Here is a 27,541-nt window from a genome sequence, read left to right as displayed (position 1 = left end):
TTCTTGGGAGAATAAAAGAAGCAGGTTGGGGTTCTTAGAACTCTTGAGCATGGATGGGGGGCCCTTTGGAGCTGGGAACTCAGATGTCTGAGGAGAGAGTCCTGTCGGGATGAGGGCATACAGAGAGATCATTTCTGGAGTGTAAAGGAGCTGGACACTGTAACAACTGCTGCTGATGGGATGAAGAGCCATTGTTGGTATGAGCTGAAATGAATAGCAAGGAAAAAGGAAGGAGAAATTGCATCTACTCTCCTGACTTCTAGTGTTCTTGCAAGAAAATAAATATCTGGCAAAAGGGAGTTCCAGCTCCAGCATCACAAAGCAAAACATAGAAGTACATTGGGAGCTGAGAGACAATAGTTTAATATCTAGCACAATATGAACTCTTAATATATAATAAAAAACACTAGAAATTCCCACTCATGTCCATAAGGGTATATGCATAAGCAGTGTGATTAAGAGTACAGACTCTGGGCTGGGTGTAGTGGCTCACACCTTAATCCCAGCACTTTGGGAGGCTGAGGCAGGTGATCACCTGACATTGGGAGTTTGAGACCAACCTGGCTAACATGGTGAAACCCCATCTCTACTGACAATACAAAATTAGCTGGGTGTGGTGGCATGCACCTGTAATCCCACTACTCGGGATATAGAGGCAGGAGAATCGCTTGAACCCGGGAGGCGGCGGTTGCAATGAGCTGCACTGCTGCACTCCAGCCTGGGCGACAGAGTGAGACTCGAGAGAGAAAAGAAAAAGAGTACTGATTCTGGAATGGAACAACTTAGATTTGATTTTTAGCTACACTATTTAGTCTCTATGTGACCCTGGGCACATTACATAATCTCTCTGTACACCACATAGAGGAAAGATATCCACCTACCAGCACTGGACTGTTATATAAGCAAGAAATAAGCCTATTTTGTTAAGCACTGAAATTTCAGGTTTGTTTATTGTGGTAAATAACATTATCCAAATTATTACTACCGGGGTGTTTATTGCAGTATTTTTTTATGGTAGGTGGGTGGAAGACAATCTGGTTGTCTGTCACTAATGGATAAGTTAAATATTATGCATATCCAACATGGAGGTTAATACAGTAATTAGAGGTGAAAAACTGCCTATACATGAATGGATGTTAAAATCGTGGTGCTGACTGAAAAAGTGAAACAGAGTGAGATACATAACACAAATATCATTTATGTAAATAAAATATGTGCACATAAACAATACATATTTTGCTGGAACAAACACAAATATAAAAATAAATTTTGGGCATATTAGAATGGTTGCTTCTGAGGGAGTTGGGAAATAGAGAGGGTTCATGGTATAAAGGAATAAATAAAGTAACAAGAGGAGCCTTCTATAGATCAATAGTCAATAGTGATAATTGCCATAAACTGACAAGTATGATTTATTCAACTTTTTCTCACCTGAGAGTAAAAGAAAGATCAAGATCAAATTTATAATAAATTGAAACACATTTAATGAGAAATGTAGAGCACAAATAGGAAGAAAACTCTAAAGCTCTACTGAGGCGAATAAAAAATGACTTGAGTAAATGGAAAGACAGTCTTTGTTCTTTTCTTATAGAGTTCTTAATTTTCCTAAACTGTTCCATATATTTGGTGCAATCTTGAAGTATTAATAGGATTTTTTCTTTTTCTTTCTTTCTTTCTTTTTTTTAGAGATGGTGTCTCACTTTGTGGCTGGTCTCGAGCTCCTGGGCTCAAGCGATCTTCCTGTCTTTTGGCCTCCGAAAGTGCTGGGATTACAGTCTTGAGCCACTGCACTTGGCCTCATAGGATTTTTGGGGAGCCAAACAAGCTGATTCATGTGAAAAATAAATGTGTGAGTACCTGATAAAATTGTGAAAAAGAAGAATAATAAATGAGTGACCAACTGTAAGAGATATTCAAATGGGATGGGAGTATAAAAGGAGCTCTTATGGAGCTCTAGTATTTGAAAAAGGGCCTGGAATGCCAAGCTAAAGAGTTTATATTTTATCCTGGAGGTCCCCTAGAGACTTTGTATGCAGGGTAATGAAATGATCAGATTGTATTTTAGAAAGACCTCTATGATAGAAATGTGAAGAATGGATTGGTGGAGTTGTGTGATGGAGGCAGTAACACTGAGAATGCTAACAGTTGGGAAATCACTTAGCTTTTGCAGTAGTTCAGATGACTATTGATAAGATTCTGATTTGAGACAAGGAGAATGGAGAGAGAATTTAGAGTCATTAGGATTTAATGACTGATTGGGTAGGTGGGGAGAGGGTATAGTTAAGCATGCCTCTCTTCCTGAGGTCAAAAAGGAATTGGGAGTTGTTTTAGAGGGTTTATAAAAGTAATTCTATTTACTTTAGAGTTTCTGAGAATATAGGCTGGGCCCAGTGGCTCACACCTGTAATCCCAGCACTTTGGGAGGCCAAAGTGGGCGAATCACCTGAGGTCAGGAGTTCAAGACCAGCCTGGCCAACATGGAGAAACCCCATCTCTACAAAAATACAAAAATTAGCCAGGCATGATGGCAGATACCTGTAATCCCAGCTACTTGGGAGGCTGAGGCAGGAGAATGTCATGAACCCGGGAGGTGGAGCTTGCAGTGAGCCGAGATCGTGCCACTGCATGCCAGTCTGGGCGACAGAGTGAGACTCCCGTCTCAAAAAAAAAAAAAAATTAATAAATCAATACTATGTATAGGTGAATGGATGTATAGTTAAGTGACTCATGCAGAACTACAAATCCATTGTCTTATCAAATAGTGTATACCCTGAGAAAGTAAAAACTTGGATAATAAATTATAGTGGGATAATAAATAGATATAATTTTATAAATTATAAAATTTTTAACAAGAATATTTTTGTGTAATAAAATATAATAAGAATTTGTGTAATAGGAATTAAGGTTTAAAGTTTTGGCATATGAAATTCTTACCTGAGCACTGGCAAATTGTTGTATAAATATGTATTTAGAAACTTTCCTAAACCTCTTAATTATTACAAATAGGCTTCCTGCACTTAGATAAGGACTGATCATACAGTAAAGGCAGCAAATTTATGCCACAGCACCAGGATAGCTTTGGATTTAGTGATTTGTGCCATAAAACTTGGAAAATGTACCAGGTACTTCTAAAAAACAGGATTATGTGAAGAGGGAAGCTGAAAACTGGAATGTTGGCTGAAATTCTGTATAAGAGCTGGCAATTGTTTATCAGATCCTTGCCCCCATTGATTGTGGGTTGATCTTGGGCACTAACTCCTCTAAACTTCCGTGGATATGCACATGTTGGCTCCCTGTATCATCTGTGGCTTTGGAGAAGCCGGTATTCTCTGGAACACCAGGGGTGGGGAAACCCGAAATTGCAGTGCTTGCCATTTCTGTGGTGTAAATACTGTCACCTGGCTATTTTCAAATTATCTGCATGATGTAACTGAATGTGAAATTGGGAATTGATGTTCACAATAAGCTCTTCTACCTGTACCTCGTCTAATCCACACTAGAGAGATACCATATACCAGGGATTATCACCAACAATAGACCCTCATTTCCATCTAGCTTGTGAGTGATCCAGTTCAACAGTATCATCCTAAGGGTCTGTTTTCTAGACCCATTCCTGGTATAAACAGTCTTAGCTTGGATTCTCCTTAAAAGCAAGAGCCAGAGACAACAACGCTAGGTAGTTTGTCTGGGTGGTAACACCAGGGAGCAGGGGTGAGGGACTGGGCAGAAGAAAAGGTGGAAAGAATAATGTAGGATAAGCTTACATTATCAGGGTCACTGCTGAGCCCAGCTGGGGCATGATGCTACTCAGAACTTTCTGAGAATTGTGTTGAATGTCCCTTGGAGTTCTCTACCTAAAGGTCTACTTGAAGGAGCAATTGTTTACCAGCTCCTTGCCCCCATTGGTTGTGGGTTAATCTAGGGCACTAACTGCTCTGAACATCCATGGATATGCATATACTTAGTGGGTTCCCTGTGTCATTTCTGGCTTTGGAGAAGCCCCATGGCATACAGAGAAAGATGTGGGGTGTGACACTGACCACATGAGAGAACTGTGGTCTGCTAGTAACTATCCTTCATAGTCGTGACTGGAATCAGAAGTGAGGCTAAGCAGGTGTGGGCAGGGCATCAGAAGCATCTGATACAGAGGATACTTTATGTTTTATGTTTTGAAAGTGGACCAAAAAACATTTATTCATAATGAAGCTACTATTTAGGATCATGGGCCTTGTGGGATTAAATTGTTTATCAAAGAACTGAAAGAGGCTGGGCATGGTGGCTCATGCGTGTAATCCCAGTGCTTTGGGAGGCTGAGGCAGGAAGATTGCTTGAGCTCAGGAGTTTGAAACCCGCCTAGACACATGGTGAAACCCCAAAGTCTCTACTAAAAATACAAAAACTAGCTAGGTGTGGTGGCTTGCACCTGTAGTTCCACTACTTAGGAGGCAGAGATGGGAGGATCACTTGGACCCAGGAGGTCCAGCCTGCAGTGAGCCGTGATTGCATCACTGCACTCCAACCTGGGCAACAGAATGAGACCCTGTCTCAAAAAAAAAAAAAAAAAAAAAAAAAAAAGAAAAAAGAAAAAAAGAAAAAAAAGGCCAGGTGCCGTGGCTCATGCCTATAATCCCAGCACTTTGGGAGGCCAAGTGGGGCAGATCACCTGAGGTCAGGAGTTCGCGATCAGCCTGACCAACGTGGCGAAACCACATCTCAACTAAAAATACAAAAATTAGCTGGGCGTGGTGGCGCGTATCTGTAGTCCCAGCTACTTGGGAGGCCAAAGCAGGAAAATTGCTTGAACCCGGGAGGCAGAAATTGTGGTGAGCCAAGATCATGCCACTGGACTCCAACCTGGGTGACAGAGTGAGACTCTGTCTCAAAAAAAAAAAAAAAAAAAAAAAAAAAAGAACTGAAAGATATAATTGTTGTTCTCCCTTTTCCATCCTCTTCCTCATGTAAAACTCTATGTTATAGAGTGTTTCTTTGTCATAAGAAATCCATAGAAGGGATTTTAATCTGTTTCATCAACATTTAAAATATTTGAGCAAATATGTTCACTTATTTAATGAATATTTAATACTGGAAATTTAAAAATATAAGCTTAATTTATGAAACCATGCAGTCATTTAAAAGGTCTTTTGTAGGTGTTCTATAAGGGATAAGAGTTGATATAAAACACTTTTTGTGAGGTGTAGGCATTAATTACTGCTTTTAAATTTCTTTCAGATAACATTTCTGGAGGCATTAGTGCTTCTGATACATAATTGTATGTCTTTGCTGTGATTTCTTTCCACTTTGTAAAGGAAGAGAGAAAATATCAATATAGTCCCAAGCTACTCTCTCATTAAACCTCTTTAGCCTTGACAGTTTCTTTTGGGATATCATCTTTATATTATTTTCTCTCTTTGAGATTGGTAGCTGTGAATTGTTTGTATATTTGAATGACTTTAGGTATCTGTTGAAATTCAAGGAGAGCAAGGAGGATAGCAAAAACTTCATGACATATGATTCATGCTTTGTCTCACCTTCTATAGAAAAAGGGGAACAAAAACTAGAGCTGGCCTAGTACTACTGGAACAATCCTCTCTTAACCCCTGTGGTCTATCACTCACCTTCCCTATCAGTCTTTCTCTGAACTATTCCCAAACTAATAGTCTGAGATCCTGTGAAATTCTGCTAGATGTAAACCCCAATACTGAATTCTAAAAATTTGGTTCTTAGTGTTTGCACTAGTATCTGAGATAAAAATACTGATTTTGTGTATGAACAAGGGGAGCCATTGAGATTGTTAAAAGTTTTAACTTACCATGGCTGGCAAGATGGCTGAATAGGAACTGCTCTGGTCTGCAGCTCCCAGCGAGACCACCATAGAAGGCGGGTGATTTCTGCATTTCCAACTGTACCTCCGCTGGTGATACCCAGGCAAACAGGGTCTGGAGTGGACCTCCAGCAAACTCCAGCAGACCTGCAGCAGAGAGACCTGACTGTTAGAAGGAAAACTAATAAACAGAAAGGAATAGCATCAACAACAAAAAGGACATCCACACAAAAACACCATCCGAAGGCTACCAGCATCAAAGGCCAGAGGTAGATAAATCCACAAAAATGAGGAAAAACCAGCACAAAAAGGCTGAAAATTCCAAAAACCAGAAGACCTCTTCTCCTCCAAAGAATCACAACTCCTTACCAGCAAAGGAACAAAACTTAATGGAGAATGACTTTGATAAATTGACAGAAGTAGGCTTCAGAAGGTGGGTAATAACAAACTCCTCTGAGCTAAAGGAGCATGTTCTAACCCAATGCAAGGAAGCTAAAAACCTTGGAAAAAGGTCAGAGGAATTGCTAACTAGAATAACCAGTTTATAGAAGAACATAAATGACCTGACGGAGCTGAAAAATGCAGCACAAGAACATTGTGAAGCATACACAAGTATCAATAGCCAAATTGATCAAGTGGAAGAAATAATATCAGAGATTGAAGATCAACTTAATGAAATAAAGCATGAAGACAAGATTAGAGAAAAAAGAATGAAAGGGAATGAACAAAGCCTCCAGAAATATGGGACGATGTGAAAAGAGCAAACCTAAGTTTGATTGGTGTACCTGAAAGTGATGGAGATAATGGAACCAAGTTGGAAAGCACTCTTCAGGAAATTGTCCAGAAGAACTTCCCCAGCCTAGCAAGACAGGCCAACATTCAAATTCAAGAAATACAGAGAACAGCACAAAGATACTCCTTGAGAAGAGCAGCCCTAAGACACATAATACACAGTCATCAGATTTACCAAGGTTGAAATGAAAGAAAAAATATTACAGGTGGCCAGAGAGAAAGGTCGGATTACCCACAAAGGGAAGCCCATTAGACTAACAGCAGATCTCTCTGCAGAAACCCTTCAAGCCAGAAGAGTGGGGGCCAATATTCAACATTCTTTTTTAAATTTAATTTAATTTAATTAATTTAATTTAGTTTTATTTTATTTTATTTTAGACGGAATCTCGCTCTGTCACCCAGGCTGGAGTGCAGTGGCATGATCTCGGCTCACTGCAACTTCCACCTCCTAGGTTCAAGCAATTCTCCTGCCTCAGCCTCCCATGTAGCTGGGACTACAGGTGCTGGCCACCATGCACGGCTAATTTTTGTATTTTTAGTAGAGTTTTACCATGTTGGTCAGGCTGGTTTCGAACTCCCGACCTCAGGTGATCTGCCTGCCTCAGCATCTCAAAGTGCTGGGATTACAGGCGTGAGCCACCGTGCCTGGCTAACATCCTTGAAGAAAAAAATTTTCAACTCAGAATTTCATATCTAGCCAACCTAAGCTTCATAAGCGAAGGAGAAATAAAATCCTTCTCCTCAGTAAATGGAAGTAAAGTACTCCTCAGCAAATGCAAAAGAATGGAAATCATAACAGTCTCTCAGACGATATTGCAATCAAATTAGAACTCAGGATTAAGAAACTCACTCAAAACTGCACAACTACATGGAAACTGAACAACTTGCTCCTGAATGACTACTGGGTAAATAACAAAATAAAGGCAGACATAAATAAGTTCTTTGAAACCAATGAGAACAAAGACACAACGTACCAGAATCTCTGGAACACAGCTAACGCAGTGTTTAGAGGGAAATTTGTAGCACTAAAGGCCCACAAGAGAAAGTGGGAAAGACCTAAAATTGACACCCTAACAGCCCAATTAAAAGACCTAGAGAAGTAAGAGCAAATTCAAAAGCTAGCAGAAGACAAGAAATAACTAAGATCAGAGCAGAAATGAAGGAGATAGAGACACAAAAAACCCTTCCAAAAATCAATAAATCCAGGAACTGTTTTTTTTTTTTGAAAAGATTAACAAAATAGACCGCTAGCCAGACTAATAAAGAAGAACAGAGAGAAGAATGAAATAGTCAAAATAAAAAATGATAAAGGGATTATCACCACTGATCCCACAGAAATACAAACTATCATCAGAGAATACTATAAACACCTCTATGCAAATAAACTAGAAAATCTAGAAGAAATGGATAAATTCCTGGACACATACACCCTCCCAAGACTAAACCAGGAAAAAGTCGAATCCCTGAATAGACCAATAACAAGTTCTGAAATTGAGGCAGTAATTAATAGCCTACCAACCAAAAAAAAAAAAAAAAAAAAAAGCCCAGGACCAGATGGATCACAGCCAAATTCTACCAGAGGTACAAAGAGGAGCTGGTACTATTCCTTCTGAAACTATTCCAAACAATAGACAAAGAGAGACTCCTCCTGAACTTATTTTATGAGGCCAGCATCATCCTGATACCAAAACCTGGCAGAGATACAACAACAAAAAAAGAAAATTTCAGGACAAATGGGAGCAAGATGGCCGAATAGGAACAGCTCCAGTCTCCAGCTCCCAGTGTGAGGACACAGAAGACGGGTGATTTCTGCATTTTCAACTGAGGTACCAGGTTCATCTCACTAGGGAGTGTGGGACAATCAGTGCTGGTCAGCTGCTGCAGCCCGACCAGCAAGAACTGAAGCAGGGCGAGGCATCACTTCACCTGGGAAGTGCAAGGGGGAAGGGAATCCCTTTTAAAAAGCATTTAAAACCTCCTCTGCTTGAAAATACTCTGCTGGTTTCTATTTTTTGCCACTGAGCCTTGACTGAAACAGAATTCAATGGAGAAAAAGATATTTAAGAATAAAGGGTTGGCCCAAGATGGCCGAATAGGAACAGCTCCAGCCTCCAGCTCCCAGTGTGAACGACACAGAAGACGGGTGATTTCTGCATTTTTGAATGAGGTACCGGGTTCATCTCACTGGGGTGTGTCGGACAGTTGGTGCTGGTCCACAGGCGCAGCCCGACCAGCGAGAGCTGAAGCAGGGCGAGGCATAGCCTCACCTGGGAAGTGCAAGGGGGAAGGGAATTCCTTTTCCTAGCCAAAGGAAATTGAGACACACAACACCTGGAAAATTGGGTAACTCCCACCCTAATACTGTACTTTACCAAGGGTCTTAGCAAATGGCACACCAGGAGATTGTATCCCACACCTGGCCCAGAGGGACCCGTGCCCACGGAGCCTCCCTCATTGCTAGCACAGCAGTCTGAGATCTAACTGGAAGGTGGCAGTGAGGCTAGGAGAGGGGTGCCTGCCATTGCTGAGGCTTAAGCAGGTAAACAAAGCTGCCGGGAAGCTCAAATTGGGTGGAGCCCACCACAGCTCAAGGAGGCCGGCCTGCCTCTGTAGACTCCTCCTCTGGGGACAGGGCATAGCTAAACAAAAAGCAGCAGAAACCTCGGCAGAGGTAAATGTCCCTGTCTGACAGCTTTGAAGAGAGTAGTGGATCGCCCAGCATGGAGGTTGAGATCTGAGAATGGGCAGACTGCCTACTCAAGTGGGTCCCTGATCCCTGAGTAGCCTAACTGGGAGACATCCACCACTAGCGGCAGACCGACACCCCACACTTCACACCTCACACGGCGGGGTACACCCCTGAGACAAAGCTTCCAAAGCAAGAATCAGACAGGTACACTCGCTGTTCAGCAATATTCTATCTTCTGCAGCCTCGGCTGCTAATACCCAGGCAAATAGGGTCTGGAGTGGACCTCAAGCAATCTCCAGCAGACCTACAGCTGAGGGTCCTGACTGTTAGAAGGAAAACTAACAAACAGGAAGGACAACCACACCAAAACCCCATCAGTGCGTCACCATCATCAAAGATCAAAGGCAGATAAAACCACAAAGATGGGAAAAAGCAGGGCAGAAAAGCTGGAAATTCAAAAAATAAGAGCGCATCTCCCCCTCCAAAGGAACACAGCTCATCACCAGCAATGGATCAAAGCTGGACGGAGAATGACTTTGACGAGTTGAGAGAAGAAAGTTTCAGTCCATCAAACTTCTCAGAGCTAAAGGAGGAATTACGTACCCAGCGCAAAGAAAGTAAAAATCTTGAAAAAAGAATGGAAGAATGGATAACTAGAATAATCAATGCAGAGAAGGCCATAAACGAACTGACACAGATAAAAACCATTACACAAGAAATACGTGACAAATGCACAAGCTTCAGTAACCAACTTGATCAACTGGAAGAAAGAGTATCAGTGATTGAGGATCAAATGAATGAAATGAAGCAAGAAGGGAAGTCTAAAGAAAAAAGAGGAAAAAGAAATGAACAAAGCCTTCAAGAAGTATGGGATTATGTAAAAAGACCAAATCTACGTCTGATTGGGGTGCCTGAAAGTGAGGGGGAAAATGGAACCAAGTTGGAAAACACTCTTCAGGATATCATCCAGGAGAACTTCCCCAACCTAGTAAGGCAGGCCAACATTCGAATTCAGGAAATACAAAGAATGCCACAAAGATACTCCTCAAGAAGAGCAACTCTAAGACACATAATTGTCAGATTCACCAAAGTTGAAATGAAGGAAAAGTTCTTAAGGGCAGCCAGAGAGAAAGGTCGGGTTACCCACAAAGGGAAGCCCATCAGACTAACAGCAGGTCTCTCGGAAGAAACTCTAGAAGCCAGAAGAGAGTGGGGGCCAATATTCAACATTCTTAAAGAAAAGAATTTTCAACCCAGAATTTCATATCCAGCCAAACTAAGTTTCATAAGTGAAGGAGAAATAAAATCCTTTACAGATGAGCAAATGCTTAGAGATTTTGTCACCACGAGGCCTGCCTTGCAAGAGACCCTGAAGGAAGCACGAAACGTGGAAAGGAACAACTGGTACCAGCCATTACAAAAACATGCCAAAATGTAAAGACCGTCAATGCTAGGAAGAAACTGCATCAACTAACGAGCAAAATAACCAGCTAATATCACAATGACAGGATCAAGTTCACACATAACAATATTAACCTTAAATGTAAACGGACTAAATGGTCCAATTAAAAGACACAGACTGGCAAATTGGATAAAGAGTCAACACCCATCAGTTTGCTGTATTCAGGAGAACCATCTCACATGCAGAGACACACATAGGCTCAAAATAAAGGGATGGAGGAAGATCTAGCAAGCAAATGGAGAACACAAAAAAGCAGGGGTTGCAATACTAGTCTCTGATAAAACAGACTTTAAACCATCAAAGATCAAGAGACAAAGAAGGCCACTACATAATGGTAAAGGGATCAATTCAACAGGAAGAGCTAACTATCCTAAATATATATGCACCCAATACAGGAGCACCCAGATTCATAAAGCAAGTCCTTAGAGACTTACAAAGAGACTTAGACTTCCATAGAGTAATAATGGGAGACTTCAACATCCCACTGTCAACATTAGACAGATCAACGAGACAGAAAGTTAACAAGGATATCCAGGAATTGAACTCATCTCTGCAGCAAGCAGACCTAATAGGCATCTACAGAACTCCCCACCCCAAATCAACAGAATATACACTCTTCTCAGCACCACATTGCACTTATTCCAAAATTGACCACATAATTGGAAGTAAAGTACTCCTCAGCAAATGTACAAGAACAGAAATTATAACAAACTGTCTCTCAGACCACAGTGCAATCAAACTAGAACTCAGGACTAAGAAACTCAATCAAAACCACTCAACTACATGGAAACTGAACAACCTGCTCCTGAATGACTACTGGGTACATAACGAAATGAAGGCAGAAATAAAGATGTTCTTTGAAACCAATGAGAACAACGAAACAACATGCCAGAATCTCTGGGACACATTTAAAGCAGTGTGTAGAGGGAAATTTATAGCACTAAATGCCCACAAGAGAAAGCTGGAAAGATCTAAAATTGACACTCTAACATCACAATTAAAAGAACTAGAGAAGCAAGAGCAAACACATTCAAAAGCTAGCAGAAGGCAAGAAATAACTAAGATCAGAGCAGAACTGAAGGAGATAGAGACACAAAAAACCCTCCAAAAAATCAGTGAATCCAAGAGTTGGTTTTTTGAAAAGATCAACATAATTGATAGACCATTAGCAAGACTAATAAAGAAGAAAAGAGAAGAATCAAATAGATGCAATAAAAAATGATAAAGGGGATATCACCACCGACCCCACAGAAATACAAACTACCATCAGAGAATACTATAAACACCTCTATGCAAATAAACTAGAAAATCTAGAAGAAATGGATAATTTCCTGGACACTTAAAACACTCTCCCAAGACTAAACCAGGAAGAAGTTGAATCCCTGAATAGACCAATAGTAGGCTCTGAAATTGAGGCAATAATTAATAGCCTACCAACCAAAAAAAGTCCAGAACCAGATAGATTCACAGCTGAATTCTACCACAGGTACAAGAAGGAGCTGGTACCATTCCTTCTGAAACTATTCCAATCAATAGAAAAAGAGGGAATCCTCCCTAACTCATTTTATGAGGCCAACATCATCCTGATACCAAAGCCTGGCAGAGACACAACAAAAAAAGAGAATTTTAGACCAATATCCCTGATGAACATTGATGCAAAAATCCTCAATAAAATACTGGCAAACTGAATCCAGCAGCACATCAAAAAGCTTATCCACCATGATCAAGTGGGCTTCATCCCTGGGATGGAAGGCTGGTTCAACATACATAAATCAATAAATGTAATCCAGCATATAAACAGAACCAAAGACAAAAACCACATGATTATTTCAATAGAGGCAGAAAAGGCCTTTGACAAAATTCAACAGCCCTTCATGCTAAAAACTCTCCATAAATTTGGTATTGATGGAATATATCTCAAAATAATAAGAGCTATTTATGACAAACCCACAGACAGTATCATACTGAATGAGCAAAAACTGGAAGCATTCCTTTTGAAAACTGACACAAGACAGGGATGCCCTCTCTCACCACTCCTATTCAACATAGTGTTGGAAGTTTTGGCTAGGGCAAACAGGCAAGAGAAAGAAATCAAGGGTATTCAGTTAGGAAAAGAAGAAGTCAAATTGTCCCTGTTTGCAGATGACATGATTGTATATTTAGAAAACCCCATCATCTCATCCCAAAATCTCCTTAAGTTGGTAAGCAACTTCAGCAAAGTCTCAGGATACAAAATAAATGTGCAAAAATCACAAGCATTCTTATACAGCAGTAACAGACAAACAGAGAGCCAAATCATGAATGATCTTCCATTAACAATTGCTTCAAAGAGAATAAAATACCTAGGAATCCAACTTACAAGGGATGTAAAGGACCCTCTTCAAGGAGAACTACAAACCACTGCTCAGTGAAATAAAAGAAGACACAAACAAATGGAAGAACATACCATGCTCATGGATAGGAAGAATCAATATCGTGAAAATGGTCATACTGCCCAAGGTAATTTATAGATTCAATGCCATCCCCATCAAGCTACCAATGAGTTTCTTCACAGAATTGGAAAAAACTGCTTTAAAGTTCATATGGAACCAAAAAAGAGCCCGCATTGCCAAGACAATCCTAAGTCAAAAGAACAAAGCTGGAGGCATCACGCTACCTGACTTCAAACTATACTACAAGGCTACAGTAACCAAAACAGCATGGTACTGGTACCAAAACAGAGATATAGACCAACAGAACAGAGTCCTCAGAAATAATACCACACATCTACAGCCATCTGGTCTTTGACAAACCTGAGAAAAACAAGAAATGAGGAAAGGATTCCCTATTTCATAAATGGTGCTGGGAAAATTGGCTAGCCATAAGTAGAAAGCTGAAACTGGACCCTTTCCTTACTCCTTATACGAAAATTAATTCAAGATGGATTAGAGACTTAAATGTTAGACCTAATACCATAAAAACCCTAGAAGAAAACCTAGGTAATACCATTCAGGTATAGGCATGGGCAAGGACTTCATGTCTAAAACACCAAAAGCAATGGCAACAAAAGCCAAAATTGACAAATGGAATCTAATTAAACTAAAGAGCTTCTGCACAGCAAAAGAAACTACCATCAGAGTGAACAGGCAACCTACAGAATGGGAGAAAATTTTTGCAATCTACTCATCTGAAAAAGGGCTAATATCCAGAACCTACAAAGAACTCAAACAAATTTACAAGAAAAAAACAAACAACCCCATCAAAAAGTGGGCAAACGATATGAACAGACATTTCTCAAAAGAAGACATGCATATAGCCAACAGACACATGAAAAAATGCTCGTCATCACTGGCCATCAGAGAAATGCAAATCAAAACCACAATGAGATACCATCTCACACTGGTTAGGATGGCAATCATTAAAAAGTCAGGAAACAACAGATGCTGGAGAGGATGTGGAAAAATAGGAACACTTTTACACTGTTGGTGGGATTGTAAACTAGTTCAACCATTATGGAAAACAGTATGGTGATTCCTCAAGGATCTAGAACTAGAAGTACCATATGACCCAGCCATCCCATTACTGGGTATATACCCAAAGGATTATAAATCATGCTGCTATAAAGACACATGCACACGTATGTTCATTGCAGCATTATTCACAACAGCAAAGACTTGCAATCAACCCAAATGTCCATCAGTGACAGACTGGATTAAGAAAATGTGGCACATATACACCATGGAATACTATGCAGCCATAAAAAAGGATGAGTTTGTGTCCTTTGTAGGGACATGGATGCAGCTGGAAACCATCATTCTCAGCAAACTATCATAAGTAAAGAAAACCAAACACTGCGTGTTCTCACTCATAGGTGGGAACTGAACAATGAGATCACCTGGACTCGGGAAGGGGAACATCACACAACGGGGCCTATTATGGGGACGGGGGAGGGGGGAGGGATTGCATTGGGAGCTATACCTGATGTAAATGACGAGTTGATGGGTGCTGACGAGTTGATGGGTGCAGCACACCAACATGGCACAAGTATACATATGTAACAAACCTGCACGTTATGCACATGTACCCTAGAACTTAAAGTATAATAAAAAAGAGAAAAAAATTAAAAAAATATATACAAATGGTGGATAAGCTTAAAAAAAAAAAAAAGAAAATTTCATGCCAGTATCCCTGATGAACATCGATGTGAAAATCCTCAATAAAATACTGGCAAACCAAATCCAACAGCACATCAAAAAGCTTATCCACCACCATCAAGTCAGCTTCATCCCTGGGATGCAAGGCTGATTCAACATATGCAAATCAATAAATGTTATCCATCACTTAAACAGAACCAACGACAAAAACCACATGATTATCTCAATAGATAAAGAAAAGGCCTTCGATAAAATTCAACACCGCTTCATGCTAAAAACCCTCAGTAAACTAGGTATTGATGGAACGTATCTCAAAATAGTAAGAGATATTTATGATAAACCCACAGTCAGTATCATTCTGAATGGGCAAAAGCTGGATGCATTTCCTTTGAAAACCGGCACAAGACAAGAATGCCCTCCCTCACCACTCCTGTTCAACACAGTATTGGATGTTCTGACCAGGGAAATCAGGCAAGAGAAGAAACAAATTGTATTCAGATAGGAAGAGAGGAAGTCAAATTGTCTGTGTTTGCAGGTGACACGATTGAATATTTAGAAAACCCCATTGTCTCAGTCCCAAATCTCCTTAAGCTGATAAAACAACTTTAGCAAAGTCTCAGGATACAAAATTAATGTGCAAAAATCACAAGCATTTCTATACACCCGTAATAGACAGAAAGCCAAATCATGAGTGAACTCCCTTTTACATTTGCTACAAATAGAATAAAATACCTAGGAATACAACTTGCAAGGGATGTGTGAGGACCTCTTCAAGGAGAACTATAAACCACTGCTCAAGGAAATAAAAGAGAACACAAACAAATGGAACAACATTCCGTGCTCATGGATTGGAGGAATCAATATTGTGAAAATGACCATACTGCCCAAAGTAATTTATAGATTTAATGCTATTCTCACCAAACTACCTTTGATTATCTTCATAGAATTAGAAAAAACTACTTTAAAGTTCATGTGGAACCAAAAAAGAGCCCATATAGCCAAGACAATCCTAAGCGAAAAGAACAAAGCTGGAGGCATCACGCTACCTGACTTCAAACTATACTACAAGGCTACAGTAACCAAAGCAACGTGGTACTGGTGCCAAAACAGATATATAGACCAATGGAACAGAACAGAGGCCTCAGAAATAACGCCACACATCTACAAGCATCTGATCATTCACAAACCTGACAAAAACAAGCAATGGGGAATGTATTCTGTATTTAATAAATGGTGTTGGGAAAACTGGCTACTGTATGCAGAAAACTGAAACTGGACCTCTTCCTTACACCTTATACAAAAACTAACTCAAGACGGATTAAAGACTTAAATGTAAAATCTAAAACCATAAAAACCCTAGGAAAAAACCTAGGCAATACCATTCAGGACATAGGCATGGGCAAATATTTCATGACTAAAACTCCAAAAGCAATGGCAACAGAAGCCAAAATAGACAAATGAGATTTAATTAAACCGAAGACCTTCTGCACAGCAAAGGAAACTATCATCAGAGGGAACAGGCAACCTACAGAGTGGGAGAACATTTTTGCAATCTATCCATCTGACAAAGGGCTAATATTCAGAATCTACAAGGAACTTAAAGAAATGTACAAGGAAAAAACAACCCCATCAAAAAGTGAGCGAAGGATATGAACAGACACTTCTCGAAGACATTTATGCGGCCAAAAAACATATGAAAAAAAGCTCATCATCACTGGTCGTTAGGGAAATACAAATCAAAAGCACGATGAGATACCATCTCATGCCAGTTAGAATGGCGATCATTAAAAAGTCAGGAAACAACAGATGCTGGAGAGCATGTGGAGAAATAGGAAGGCTTTTTGTTTTTTTGTTTTTTTGTTTTTGAGACACAGTCTCACTCTGTCGCCCAGGCTGGAGTGCAGTGGTGCGATCTTGACTCACTGCAAGCTCTGCCTCCTGGGCTCACACCATTCTCCTGCCTCAGCCTCTCCAGTAGCTGGGACTACAGGCACCCGCCGCCATGCCCGGTTAATTTTTTTGTATTTTTTTTTAATAGAGATGGGGTTTCACCATGTTAGCCCGGATGGTCTCAATCTTCTGATCTTGTGATCCACCCGCCTTGGCCTCCCAAAGTGCTGGGATTACAGGCATGAGCCACCGCATGCGGCCAGGAACGCTTTTACACTGTTGGTGGGAGTGTAAACTAATTCAACCATTGTGGAAGACAGTGTGGTGATTCCTCAAGGATCTAGAACCAGAAATACCATTTGACCCAGCCATCCCATTACTGGGTATATACCCAAAGGATTATAAATCATTCTACTATAAAGACACATGCACATGTATGTTTATTGCAGGACTATTTACAATAGCAAAGACTTGGAACTAACCCAAATGTCCATCACTGATAGACTGGATAAACAAAATGTGGCACATATACACCATGGAATACTTTGCAACCATAAAAAAGGATGAGTTCATGTTTTTTGCAGGGACATTGATGAAGCTGGAAGCCATCGTTGTCAGCAAACTAACACAGGAACAGAAAACCAAACACCACATGTTCTCAGTCGTAAGTAAGACTTGAACAATGAGAATACATGGACACAGGGAGGGGAACATCACACACTGGGGCCTGATGGGGTGTGGGGGCTAGGGGAGGGGTAGCATTAGGGGAAATACCTAATGTAGATAATGGGATGATGGGTGCAGCAAACCACCATGGCACGTATATACCTATGTAACAAACCCGCATGTTCTGCACATGTATCCCAGAACTTAAAGTATAAAAAAAAGTTGTAACTTATTTAAATTCATTGTCAGCAATCAGAATTAGAAAGGATCATGGTCTAGTTTTTCGTTATTTTTGAATCAGTGGTATTAGGCCCTTTTTAGGGATACCTGAAAATCTCTGATATTTATTTGCTGTTGCATAACTTCTGAGACATAAATTCCTGCTTTACACATGATAAGTGTTAATATACCTATATTTGATAACATGAATTGATTTTAATAATGAAACCTTAAATTCTTATTTTTATATTAGTAAAAAGAGTAGCATACCCAAACAAGGTTCATTCATATCCAGGGTACCTTATAGTAAAAGTCCCGCTTATCCAGTGATTAGCTACAGTCAATTAAGTTACCCACTCTTAAGGATATATGCAAAGTTATCTTACAACTCAGAACATTGTAAGTGTTTGCATGTATTATTTGAGAAGAACTAAATCTGCATTTTAAAAAAATACCTGCCCCAAACTTTTTCACCTGTGTAGATACTAATGTTTGCAATATACAGCCCAGCCAGTCCCACTTCCAGGCAAATTCATCTTTCAGATGGAAGCTGGAATTTTAGTCCCATATCTGGTGGGGCTAAAATGTCCTTTGAATCACAGCCCCTGTTCTAATTCTCAATGTTTATTCAATCTATGTAACTAGGCTTCTGCCAGTGCACTTGGCTAGGGCTCTAACTCCTTGTCTAATTCTTGCCAGTTTCCAGATGAACCACCTGAAATAGGGAATCATCACACCCTAACATAGAGTAACAGTTCAGAGAAGGGATTCTTGCTACAATGCCCTACTAGAGAGTTGGTTTTCGGACATTGTAACTGTTCCTAATTAAATAAAAGTTTCTGTGTCCTCTTATGTGCCAAGCCATTTTGATTGGGCTGCTCTCAAGGTCTCCTGGGGGTTCAGCCCTATCATTTGGTCAGTTCTCCTCATTTGGTGAGTTCTTCTAGTCTTATTCTTGTATGGCCCCTTATTATTACTTGATCCCTTCTTGTTTTTGCAGTGGTTCATTGCTGAAAATTGAGGTGGAGCTTGTGTAAATGCGATATGAACTATATACCATTATCCAAGTCATCAACATGATTAAAAATAGCTACCATTTATTGAAAACTATGTATAACTCAAATGTCTGAGATTCAACATCTGTTTTATAAAATAAGGTTATTTATTCTTTTAAATATGTAGATTCCAATAGCTTAAGTTTTCACTGTCTAAGTGCCAGAAATGAGCCCTTTAAAGTGTTTATTGGCTATTTCTGAGTCATCCCAAGAGCTCTCTCAATTGTGCTCAGGAAGAGGTCTGTATTAGTCTGCTTTCATGCTGCTGATAAAGACATACCAGAAACTGGGCAATTTACAAAAGAAAGAGGTTTATTGTACTTCCAGTTCCATATGGCTGGGGAGGCCTCACAATCATGGTGGAAGGTGAAAGATGTGTCTCACATGACAGCAGATAAAAGAAGAGAACTCGTGCAGGGAAACTCTCCTTTTTAAAAACCATCGTATCTCATGAGACTTATTCACTAAGCACGGGAAAGACCTGTCCCCATGATTCAGTTACCTCCCACCGGGCCCCTCCCATAATATATGGGAATTCAAGATGAGATTTGGGTGGGGACACAGTCAAACCATATTATTTCACCCTGGCCCCTCTCAAATCTCAGGTCCTCACATTTCAAAACCAATCATCCCTTCTCAACAGTCCCCCAAAGTCTTAACTCATTTCAGCATTAACTCAAAAGTCCACAGTCAAAAGTCTCATCTGAGATAAGGCAAGTCCCTTCTACCTATGAGCCTGTAAAATCAAAAGCAAATTAGTTACTCCCTAGATGCAATGGGGGTACAGGCATTGGGTGAATACAGCTATTCCAAATGGGAGAAATTGGCCAAAACAAAGGCACTACAGACCCCACACAAGTCTGAAATCCAGCAAGGCAGTCAAATCTTAAAGCTCCAAAATGATCTCCTTTGACTCCATGTCTCACATCCAGGTCACAGTGATGCAAGAGGTAGGTTCCCATAGTCTTGGGCAGCTCTGCCCCTGTGGCTTTGCAGGGTACAGCCTCCCTCCTGGCTTCTTTCATGGTCTGGTATTGAGTGTCTGTGGCTTTTCCAGGTGCATGGATGGTGCAAGCTGTTGGTGAATCTACCATTCTGGGGTCTGGAGGATGATGGCTCTCTTCTCACAGCTTCACTAGGCAGTGCCCCAGCAGGGGCTCTGTGTGGGGGCTCCCACATTTCCCTTCTTCACTGCTGTAGCAGAGGTTCTCCATGAGAGCCCTGCCCCTGAAGCAAACTTCTGCCTGGTGGGCATCTAGGCATTTCTGTACATCTTCTGAAATCTAGGCAGGGGTTCCCAAATCTCAATTCTTTTTTTTTTTTAATTTTACTTTAAGTTCTGGGATACATGTGCAGAACATGAGGGTTCGTTACATAGGTATACATGTGCCATGGTGGTTTGCTGCACCTATCAACCCGTCACCTAAGTTTTAAGTCCCTCATGCGTTAGGTATTTGTCTTAATGCTCTCCATCCCCTTTCCTCCCACCCCCTGACAGGCACCAGCATGTGATGGTCCCCTCCCTATGTCCATCTATTTTCATTGTTCAGCTCCCACTTATGAGTGAGAACATATGGTGTTTGGTTTTCTGTTACTGTGTTACTTTGCTGACAGTGATGGTTTCCAGCTTCATCCAAGTCCCTGCAAAGGACATGAACTCATTCTTTTTTATGGCTACATAGTATTCCATGGTGTATATGTGCCACATTTTCTTTATCTAGTCTATCATTGATGGGCATTTGGGTTGGTTCAAAGTCTTTGCTATTGTAAATAGTCCTGCAATAAACATATGGGTGCATGTGTCTTTATAGCAGCATGATTTATAATCCTTTGGGTATATACCCAGTAAGGGGATTGCTGGGTCAAATGGTATTTCTGGTTCTAGATTCTTAGTAATCACCACACTGTCTTCCACAATGGTTGAACTAATTTACACTCCCACCAACAGTGTAAAAGTGTTCCTATTTCTCCACATCCTCTCCAGCATCTGTTGTTTCCTGACTTTTCAATGATCACCATTCTAACTGGCATGAGATGGTATCTCATCGTGGTTTTGATTTGTATTTCTCTAATGACAGGTGATGATGAGCTTTTATTCATGTTTGTTGGCTGCATAAATGTCTTCTTTTGAGAAGTGTTTGTTCATATCCTTCATCCACTTTTTGTTGGGTTTGTTTGTTTTTTTCTTGTAAATTTGTTTAAGTTCCTTGTAGATTCTGGATATTAGCCCTTTGTCAGATGGATAGATTGCAAAATTGTTCTCCTATTCTGTAGGTTGCCTGTTCCCTCTGATGATAGTTTCTTTTGCTGTGCAGAAGCTCTTTAGTTTAATTAGATTGATTTATCAATTTTGGCTTTTGTTTCAATTGCTTTTGGTGTTTTACTCATGGAGTCTTTGTTCATGCCTATGTCCTGAATGGTATTGCCTAGGTTTTTTTCTAGGGTTTTTATGGTTTTAGGTTTTACATTTAAGTCTTTAATCCATCTTGAGTTAGTTTTTGTATAAGGTGTAAGGAAGGGGTCCAGTTTCAGTTTCCTGCATATGGCTAGCCAGTTTTCCCAGCACTATTTATTAAATAGGGAATCCTTTCTCCATTGCTTATTTTTGTCAGGTCCCAAACCTCAATTCTTGACTTCTTTGCACTTGCAGGCTCAACACCACGTGAAAGCTGCCAAGACTTGGGGCTTGCACCCTCTGAAGCCACAGCTGGAGCTCTATGTTGGCTCCTTTCAGTCACGGCTGGAGCAGCTGGGACACAAGGCACCAAGTCTCTAGGTTGCACACAGCACAGGGGACCCTGGGCCCAGCCCACGAAACCACTCTTTCCTCCTAGGTCTCTGGGCCTGTGATGGGAGGGGCTGGTGTGGAGACCTCTGATATGCCTTGTAGACATTTTCCCCAGTCTTGGGGCTCAACATTTGGCTCCTCATTATTTATGCAAATTTCTGCAGCCGGCTTGGATTTCTCCTGAGAAAATGGGATTTTATTTTCTATGATATTGTCAGGCTGAATATTTTCCAAACTTCTGTGCTCTGCTTCCCTTTTAAAACTGAATGCTTTTAACAGTACCCAAGTTATATATTGAAGGCTTTGATGCTTAACATTTGTTCTGCCAGATACCCTAAATGATTTCTCTCAAGTTCAAAGTTCCACACATCTTTAGGGAAGGAGCAAAATGCCTACAGTTTCTTTGCTAAAACATAACAAAGCCACCTTTGCTCCAGTTCCCATTTCCATCTGAGACCACCTCAGACTGGATTTCATTGTCCATATAATTATCATCACTTTGATCAAAGCCATTCAACAAGTCTCTAGGGAGTTCCAAACTTTATTTTTCTGTCTTCTTCTGAGCCCTCCAAACTGTTCCAACTTCTGCCTGTTACCCAGTTCCAGTTGCTTCCACATTTTTGGAAGCATCTTTTCAGTAATGCTCCACTCTACTGGTACCAATTTACTGTATTAGTCCGCTTTCACACTGCTGATAAAGACATACCCAATACTGGGCAAAAGAAAGAAGTTTATTGGACTTACAGTTCCACATGGCTGGGAGGCCTCACAATCATGGTGGAAGGTGAGGCATGTCTCACATGGTGGCAGACAAGAGAAAAGAACTTGTGCAGGGAAATTCCCCTTTTTAAACCATCAGATCTCATGAGACTTACTCACTGTTATGAGAACAGCACTGGAAAGACCTGCCCCCATGATTCAATTACCTCCCACTTGGTACCTCCCACAACATGTGGGAATTCAAGTTGAGATTTGGGTGGGCACACAGCCAAACCATATCAAGGTCCACTATGTTTTTCTGTTTTGGATCTCTTGCCCTGCTGCTTTGGATCCTGTTCTCCAGGTCACTATTCTATCCCAGCCAGGACACAGATTATTTCCTTAATTTTCTATAGAATATCATTTTAACCAGACTTTACAGAAAGAGGCAAGATAAAGAAAAGACAGTACAGATAATGGTTTACAACAGTAACTGTGGCTCCACCCAGTACCCTCTGGTCCAAGTTCTGAGCCATTTTCAAGGTATCCTTGAAAAGTGTTCTTCTGAATTGTTTCTTTTTTTTTTTATTATCTTTTTTTTTTTTTTAAATTTATTTATTATTATTGTACTTTAAGTTGTAGGGTACATGTGCATAACGTGCAGGTTTGTTACATATGTATACTTGTGCCATGTTGGTGTGCTGCACCCATCAACTCATCATTTACATCATGTATAACTCCCAATGCAATCCCTCCCCCCTCCCCCCTCCCCATGATAGGCCCCCGTGTGTGATGTTCCCCTTCCTGAGTCCAAGTGATCTCATTGTTCAGTTCCCACCTATGAGTGAGAACATGTGGTGTTTGGTTTTCTGTTCTTGTGATAGTTTGCTAAGAATGATGGTTTCCAGCTGCATCCATGTTCCTACAAAGGACGCAAACTCATCCTTTTTGATGGCTGCATAGTATTCCATGGTGTATATGTGCCACATTTTCTTAATCCAATCTGTCACTGATGGACATTTGGGTTGATTCCAAGTCTTTGCTATTGTGAATAGTGCTGCAATAAACATACGTGTGCATGTGTCTTTATAGCAGCATAATTTATAATCCTTTGGGTATATACCCAGTAATGGGATGGCTGGGTCATATGGTACATCTAGTTCTAGATCCTTGAGGAATCGCCATACTGTTTTCCATAATGGTTGAACTAGTTTACAATCCCACCAACAGTGTAAAAGTGTTCCTATTTCTCCACATCCTCTCCAGCACCTGTTATTTCCTGACTTTTTAATGATCGCCATTCTAACTGGTGTGAGATGGTATCTCATTGTGGTTTTGATTTGCATTTCTCTGATGGCCAGTGATGATGAGCATTTTTTCATGTGTCTGTTGGCTGTATGAATGTCTTCTTTTGAGAAATGTCTGTTCATATCGTTTGCCCACTTTTTGATGGGGTTGTTTGTTTTTTTCTTGTACATTTGTTTGAGTTCTTTGTAGGTTCTGGATATTAGCCCTTTGTCAGATGAGTAGATTGCAAAAATTTTCTCCCATTCTGTAGGTTGCCTGTTCACTCTGATGGTAGTTTCTTTTGCTGTGCAGAAGCTCTTTAATTTAATGAGATCCCATTTGTCAATTTTGGCTTTTGCTGCCGTTGCTTTTGGTGTTTTAGACATGAAGTCTTTGCCCATGCCTATGTCCTTCTGAATTGTTTCTATCTACCACTGTTGTGGACATGCCACTGTGTGATACTCTCTAGTTCATCTCTTCCATCTGGAGGCTAGGCCCCCAAAACTATGGGGCTTCAGAGAGAAAAGGGATGTTCTCCCCTTTTTGGCTAAAATCCTAGGTTTCCAGCTCTCATTTCTGTCCCAGAATTAACTTCTTCCTCAGAATAAATAACAATGGGGATATCCATTCTCTTCAGGACTAACCTCATTCCTTCTTCCTGTGAGTACCACCCATCTCCTCCTCTCGTCCAGGCATTGCTATAGCTGTCTTTAGTGCATTCCTAGAAATCTGAATTATTCTCTTAACATCATGTTTGGGACCTAAATAGTCCATTCCAGGTTGTGCTATGCCAGTCTAGATGGGGCTGTTTACAGAATTTATCTTCTTTCCTTCCTTAATCTCTCTCCCCTCCCACTTCCTCTCTGTCCCCCTTCTCTTCCTCCTTTTCTTCCTATCCTTTTTCATTTTAGTCTTGGGGCACTTGTAAACATGCAGTGTTCTATAGCAATGCTTCTTCTCAAGTTTCTTTACTTCCTTCCACTACAGGGGCAGTTTTGGTTGTCACAGTAGTTGCGGGACATACCTGGCATCTAATTTGCTGGGGCCTGTTAAAAAAGAAAACTATTAACAAGTGGTATTTGTTAAAGCATGATAAAGAAAAATTTATTTAGGACTATCACAGTATAGGGACCACTGCAATAAGTCTTGTGGTAGAGGAGAGAGATTGTGCTCAACTCTCAATACAGCATGGGCAAGTGGGAATTTATAACCAGTGGGCAGGGGTGGGTCACTGAAAATTACCAGGAAGAAACATCGGGGTAAGAGGGGTTCTGGGTAAACCAACCTAACTAGATTCTTGCTGAAGACAGGCCAAGGTGATCAGATATCACCTGGGGGATGGTGGCAGATGAGGAACCCAATCAAGGTAGATCAGATATGGAGCGGGAGGGTTGGGGGGGTGCTAAACTGACTTAGCAGGGCTGTTTACGAAAACTAGATTTTTCAAAGAAGTACATAAATGGGCCTAGATGAAATTTCAGAATGTCAACTACAGTTTTGTCAAGCAAGGAATCTTTGTCAGTCCAAAGAAACTTAAGAGGGTTTACAGTGTGTGGAACTCCCCTCTACAATGAATTGTCCCCACATTCCATGCAACTTTCTAATTTCCCAGTAGACATTCATGTATGTTCTGCTTATAATTTTCTAAGCCTTAAACCTAATTCTGGTTTTACTTATAAATACATAGTATTTTTTGGCACAGTTTTAATATACATTGAATTTCTAGGAATGCAACCATTTAGGTATATCAAAGGAAGATTGTTTTTATTTTGTTCTGTATTGTATCAAGAGTTGTGCACTATTTTAGAAAAATCATGTCACTACTGAAATGCTGCTTGTGGAATTTGAATTGACAATACAACAGTGCATCCTTATCTGTCTACATTTGTAGCTGCCACATTCATAGTGATTCTGTGCATAAGGGGAATAGTGACTGATTGTTTTCCAGTGTAAGTGTGCCTGGTCATTTGTAGAATGAAATGCAAATATATAATTTATGTGAATACATACATATATATATAAGATATATGTAGTTAGTAACTATAATCAGTATGTAGTTAGTAACTATAAATTTCATTTCAGGATATTAAAAAGGAACATTGGAAAATATTTGTTTTATAAAGAGAGTATAAGTTCTGATGGGTTCAAGGACTATGTAAATTCATGCAGGAAAAATAAACAGTTCTCTTTTAGAAACAATAAAACTCTACAGAGACATAGCTCACTGAATTTCTCTGAGTGAAACGACTACAGTTATTTCCTTCATGACATTTAGGTGAGACTTGCTTTACATTTGCACAAACAGAAAATTTACTGTCTTTGTTTTCTCAGAACAGAGACAGAACTTTTGAGATTAGAATTGCAAAGACAGGACAATTTCTTTAACATTTTAAAAGCTGTATTATTTTAAAAATTAAGTGTGTTAATGCTTTAGAAGTGGTATAATACAGCCCTGTTCAAATAATTTGAAATAAGAAGGTTCAATGACAATAAATGTTAATTTCATTTTAGGTGTTCCGTATCTCTGAAAATGATTGTGATTTTCAAAGCTGCAGAAGCAAGTTGTCTTTAGAACCATCAATACAAGATGGTCTGGTTTATGAATATATTCAAGGGACTGAGAGGGTGATTAATTGATAAAAGAAATGTCACCTGAAAGGTGTGGGCTGGGAATTCTCATTAAAGAAATGAGAAAGTAACCAAGTAATCAATGAACTAAAGCAGACATGATTGACTGTAATTACTGTGATTGTTAAGGTTATTGACTAACAGCAAGATGGGCTATCAAAACTGAAGCATGGTGCCTTGAGAAAATTAAATGAGAATTAAATTAAATGAGCCCTTCTATTATTACCAAGGCAACAAAGTTAATGTATCAACTTCAGTAGTTTGTTCTGAAATAGTTAAATTGAGACTGAAACAGTAGCACTAAATTCACCCTGACTGGCATCTAAATGTGATATTTGGGTTTACACAAAGTGAAATACAGGTAGGGAGAGAAATTAGGTGGTAACTATAATCCATAAAGACAAAAAGCAAGGCATAACTCTAGTTTGTGTAAGGTAAGGTAACATTAATAGTTATAAAGGTGGAGATAAGGCAATGGATTTGAAGGCTATTGGTGAAATAAAATCAATAGAATACCAATCTCTTATGAAGCTGACGTCTTTCATTTTGTATCAAGGTGAATGTAACTCTCACCAGGAGATTTTCCTTGATTATCCCCTCCTCCTGGAGCTATCCCCCCCAACCCCATCTCCTTTTAATTCCTGTAGGTATTGATGCTTACCTTGTATTATAGTTAATCTGTATGTGCCATACAGTAATGGACACTGCCACTGCCCGTAGGTTTTATCCCAATGGTGAAGACAGAATAAGTAAACAAATAAAAAAATGCAAGGTTGTGATAAGTGACTGGGAACAGTGAGATAAAAAATAGTAAGGAAATACCTCTATGAGAAGGTGAAGGATTATATCAAAGATGAAAATGAGCCAGACGTGTAAAGAGCTGGGAGCAAATGGTTTTAGGCAAAGGAACAGCAAGTGCAATTGCCCTAGGGGAATATAGGTCGGTTATTTTATAAATAGAGAGTATATCTGGAGTCAGTATATTAGAGGGGAGAGTGTTTTGAGTCGAGGGGAAAGAATGTTGTGAGTTGAGGTGGAAGAGGTTGACAGGAGCCAGATCATGCAGGGCCTTGTAGATTTGGTAAAGAATTTGGATTTTCTGCTATGAGTAATAGGAAGCCTTTGGATAATATTAAGCAGGAGAATAACATGAGCTGAATTTCTAAGTTGTGAAAAATCACTTAGAAACTATGTAGAGAATGACTACCAATGTTGGAATAGTCGGGGTAGGAGAGATAGAGAAATGTAGACATGTTAAAGACAAATTTTGTAAGTAGGGTCAGTGGGAATTCTTGATGGTAATGAGGGAAAAGAATGAATGAAGGATAACTCCTAGGCTTTGGCTTATGCAGTAATTGGGTGATGGTACCAATTATTGGGATATGAATGACAGAGAAAAATAGGTTTGAGAG

General features: G+C 40.0%; 1 protein-coding gene across 12 annotated transcripts in view; it reads left to right on the top strand.

The window, feature by feature from the left end:
- LOC105466141 (catenin alpha 3) overlaps positions 1–27,541 on the top strand; it is a 1,883,635-nt gene that overhangs the window by 46,563 nt on the left and 1,809,531 nt on the right. For all 12 annotated transcript variants that reach the window (XR_011607352.1, XR_011607354.1, XR_011607355.1 and 9 more), the window contains one exon: positions 1,687–1,849. Coding sequence is in view for 8 of the 12 variants with exons in the window: in XM_071068747.1 (XP_070924848.1) it covers positions 1,687–1,849 (163 nt within the window). In the remaining 4 variants the exon portion in view is untranslated. The remainder of the gene's footprint in view (positions 1–1,686; positions 1,850–27,541) is intronic.

This window comes from Macaca nemestrina, chromosome 9, assembly GCF_043159975.1.
Source record: "Macaca nemestrina isolate mMacNem1 chromosome 9, mMacNem.hap1, whole genome shotgun sequence".
In the NCBI taxonomy this organism is placed as follows: Eukaryota; Metazoa; Chordata; class Mammalia; order Primates; family Cercopithecidae; genus Macaca; species Macaca nemestrina.
The sequence above is the reverse complement of the archived record's forward strand: the minus strand, read 5'-3'. Positions and strand labels throughout refer to the sequence as shown.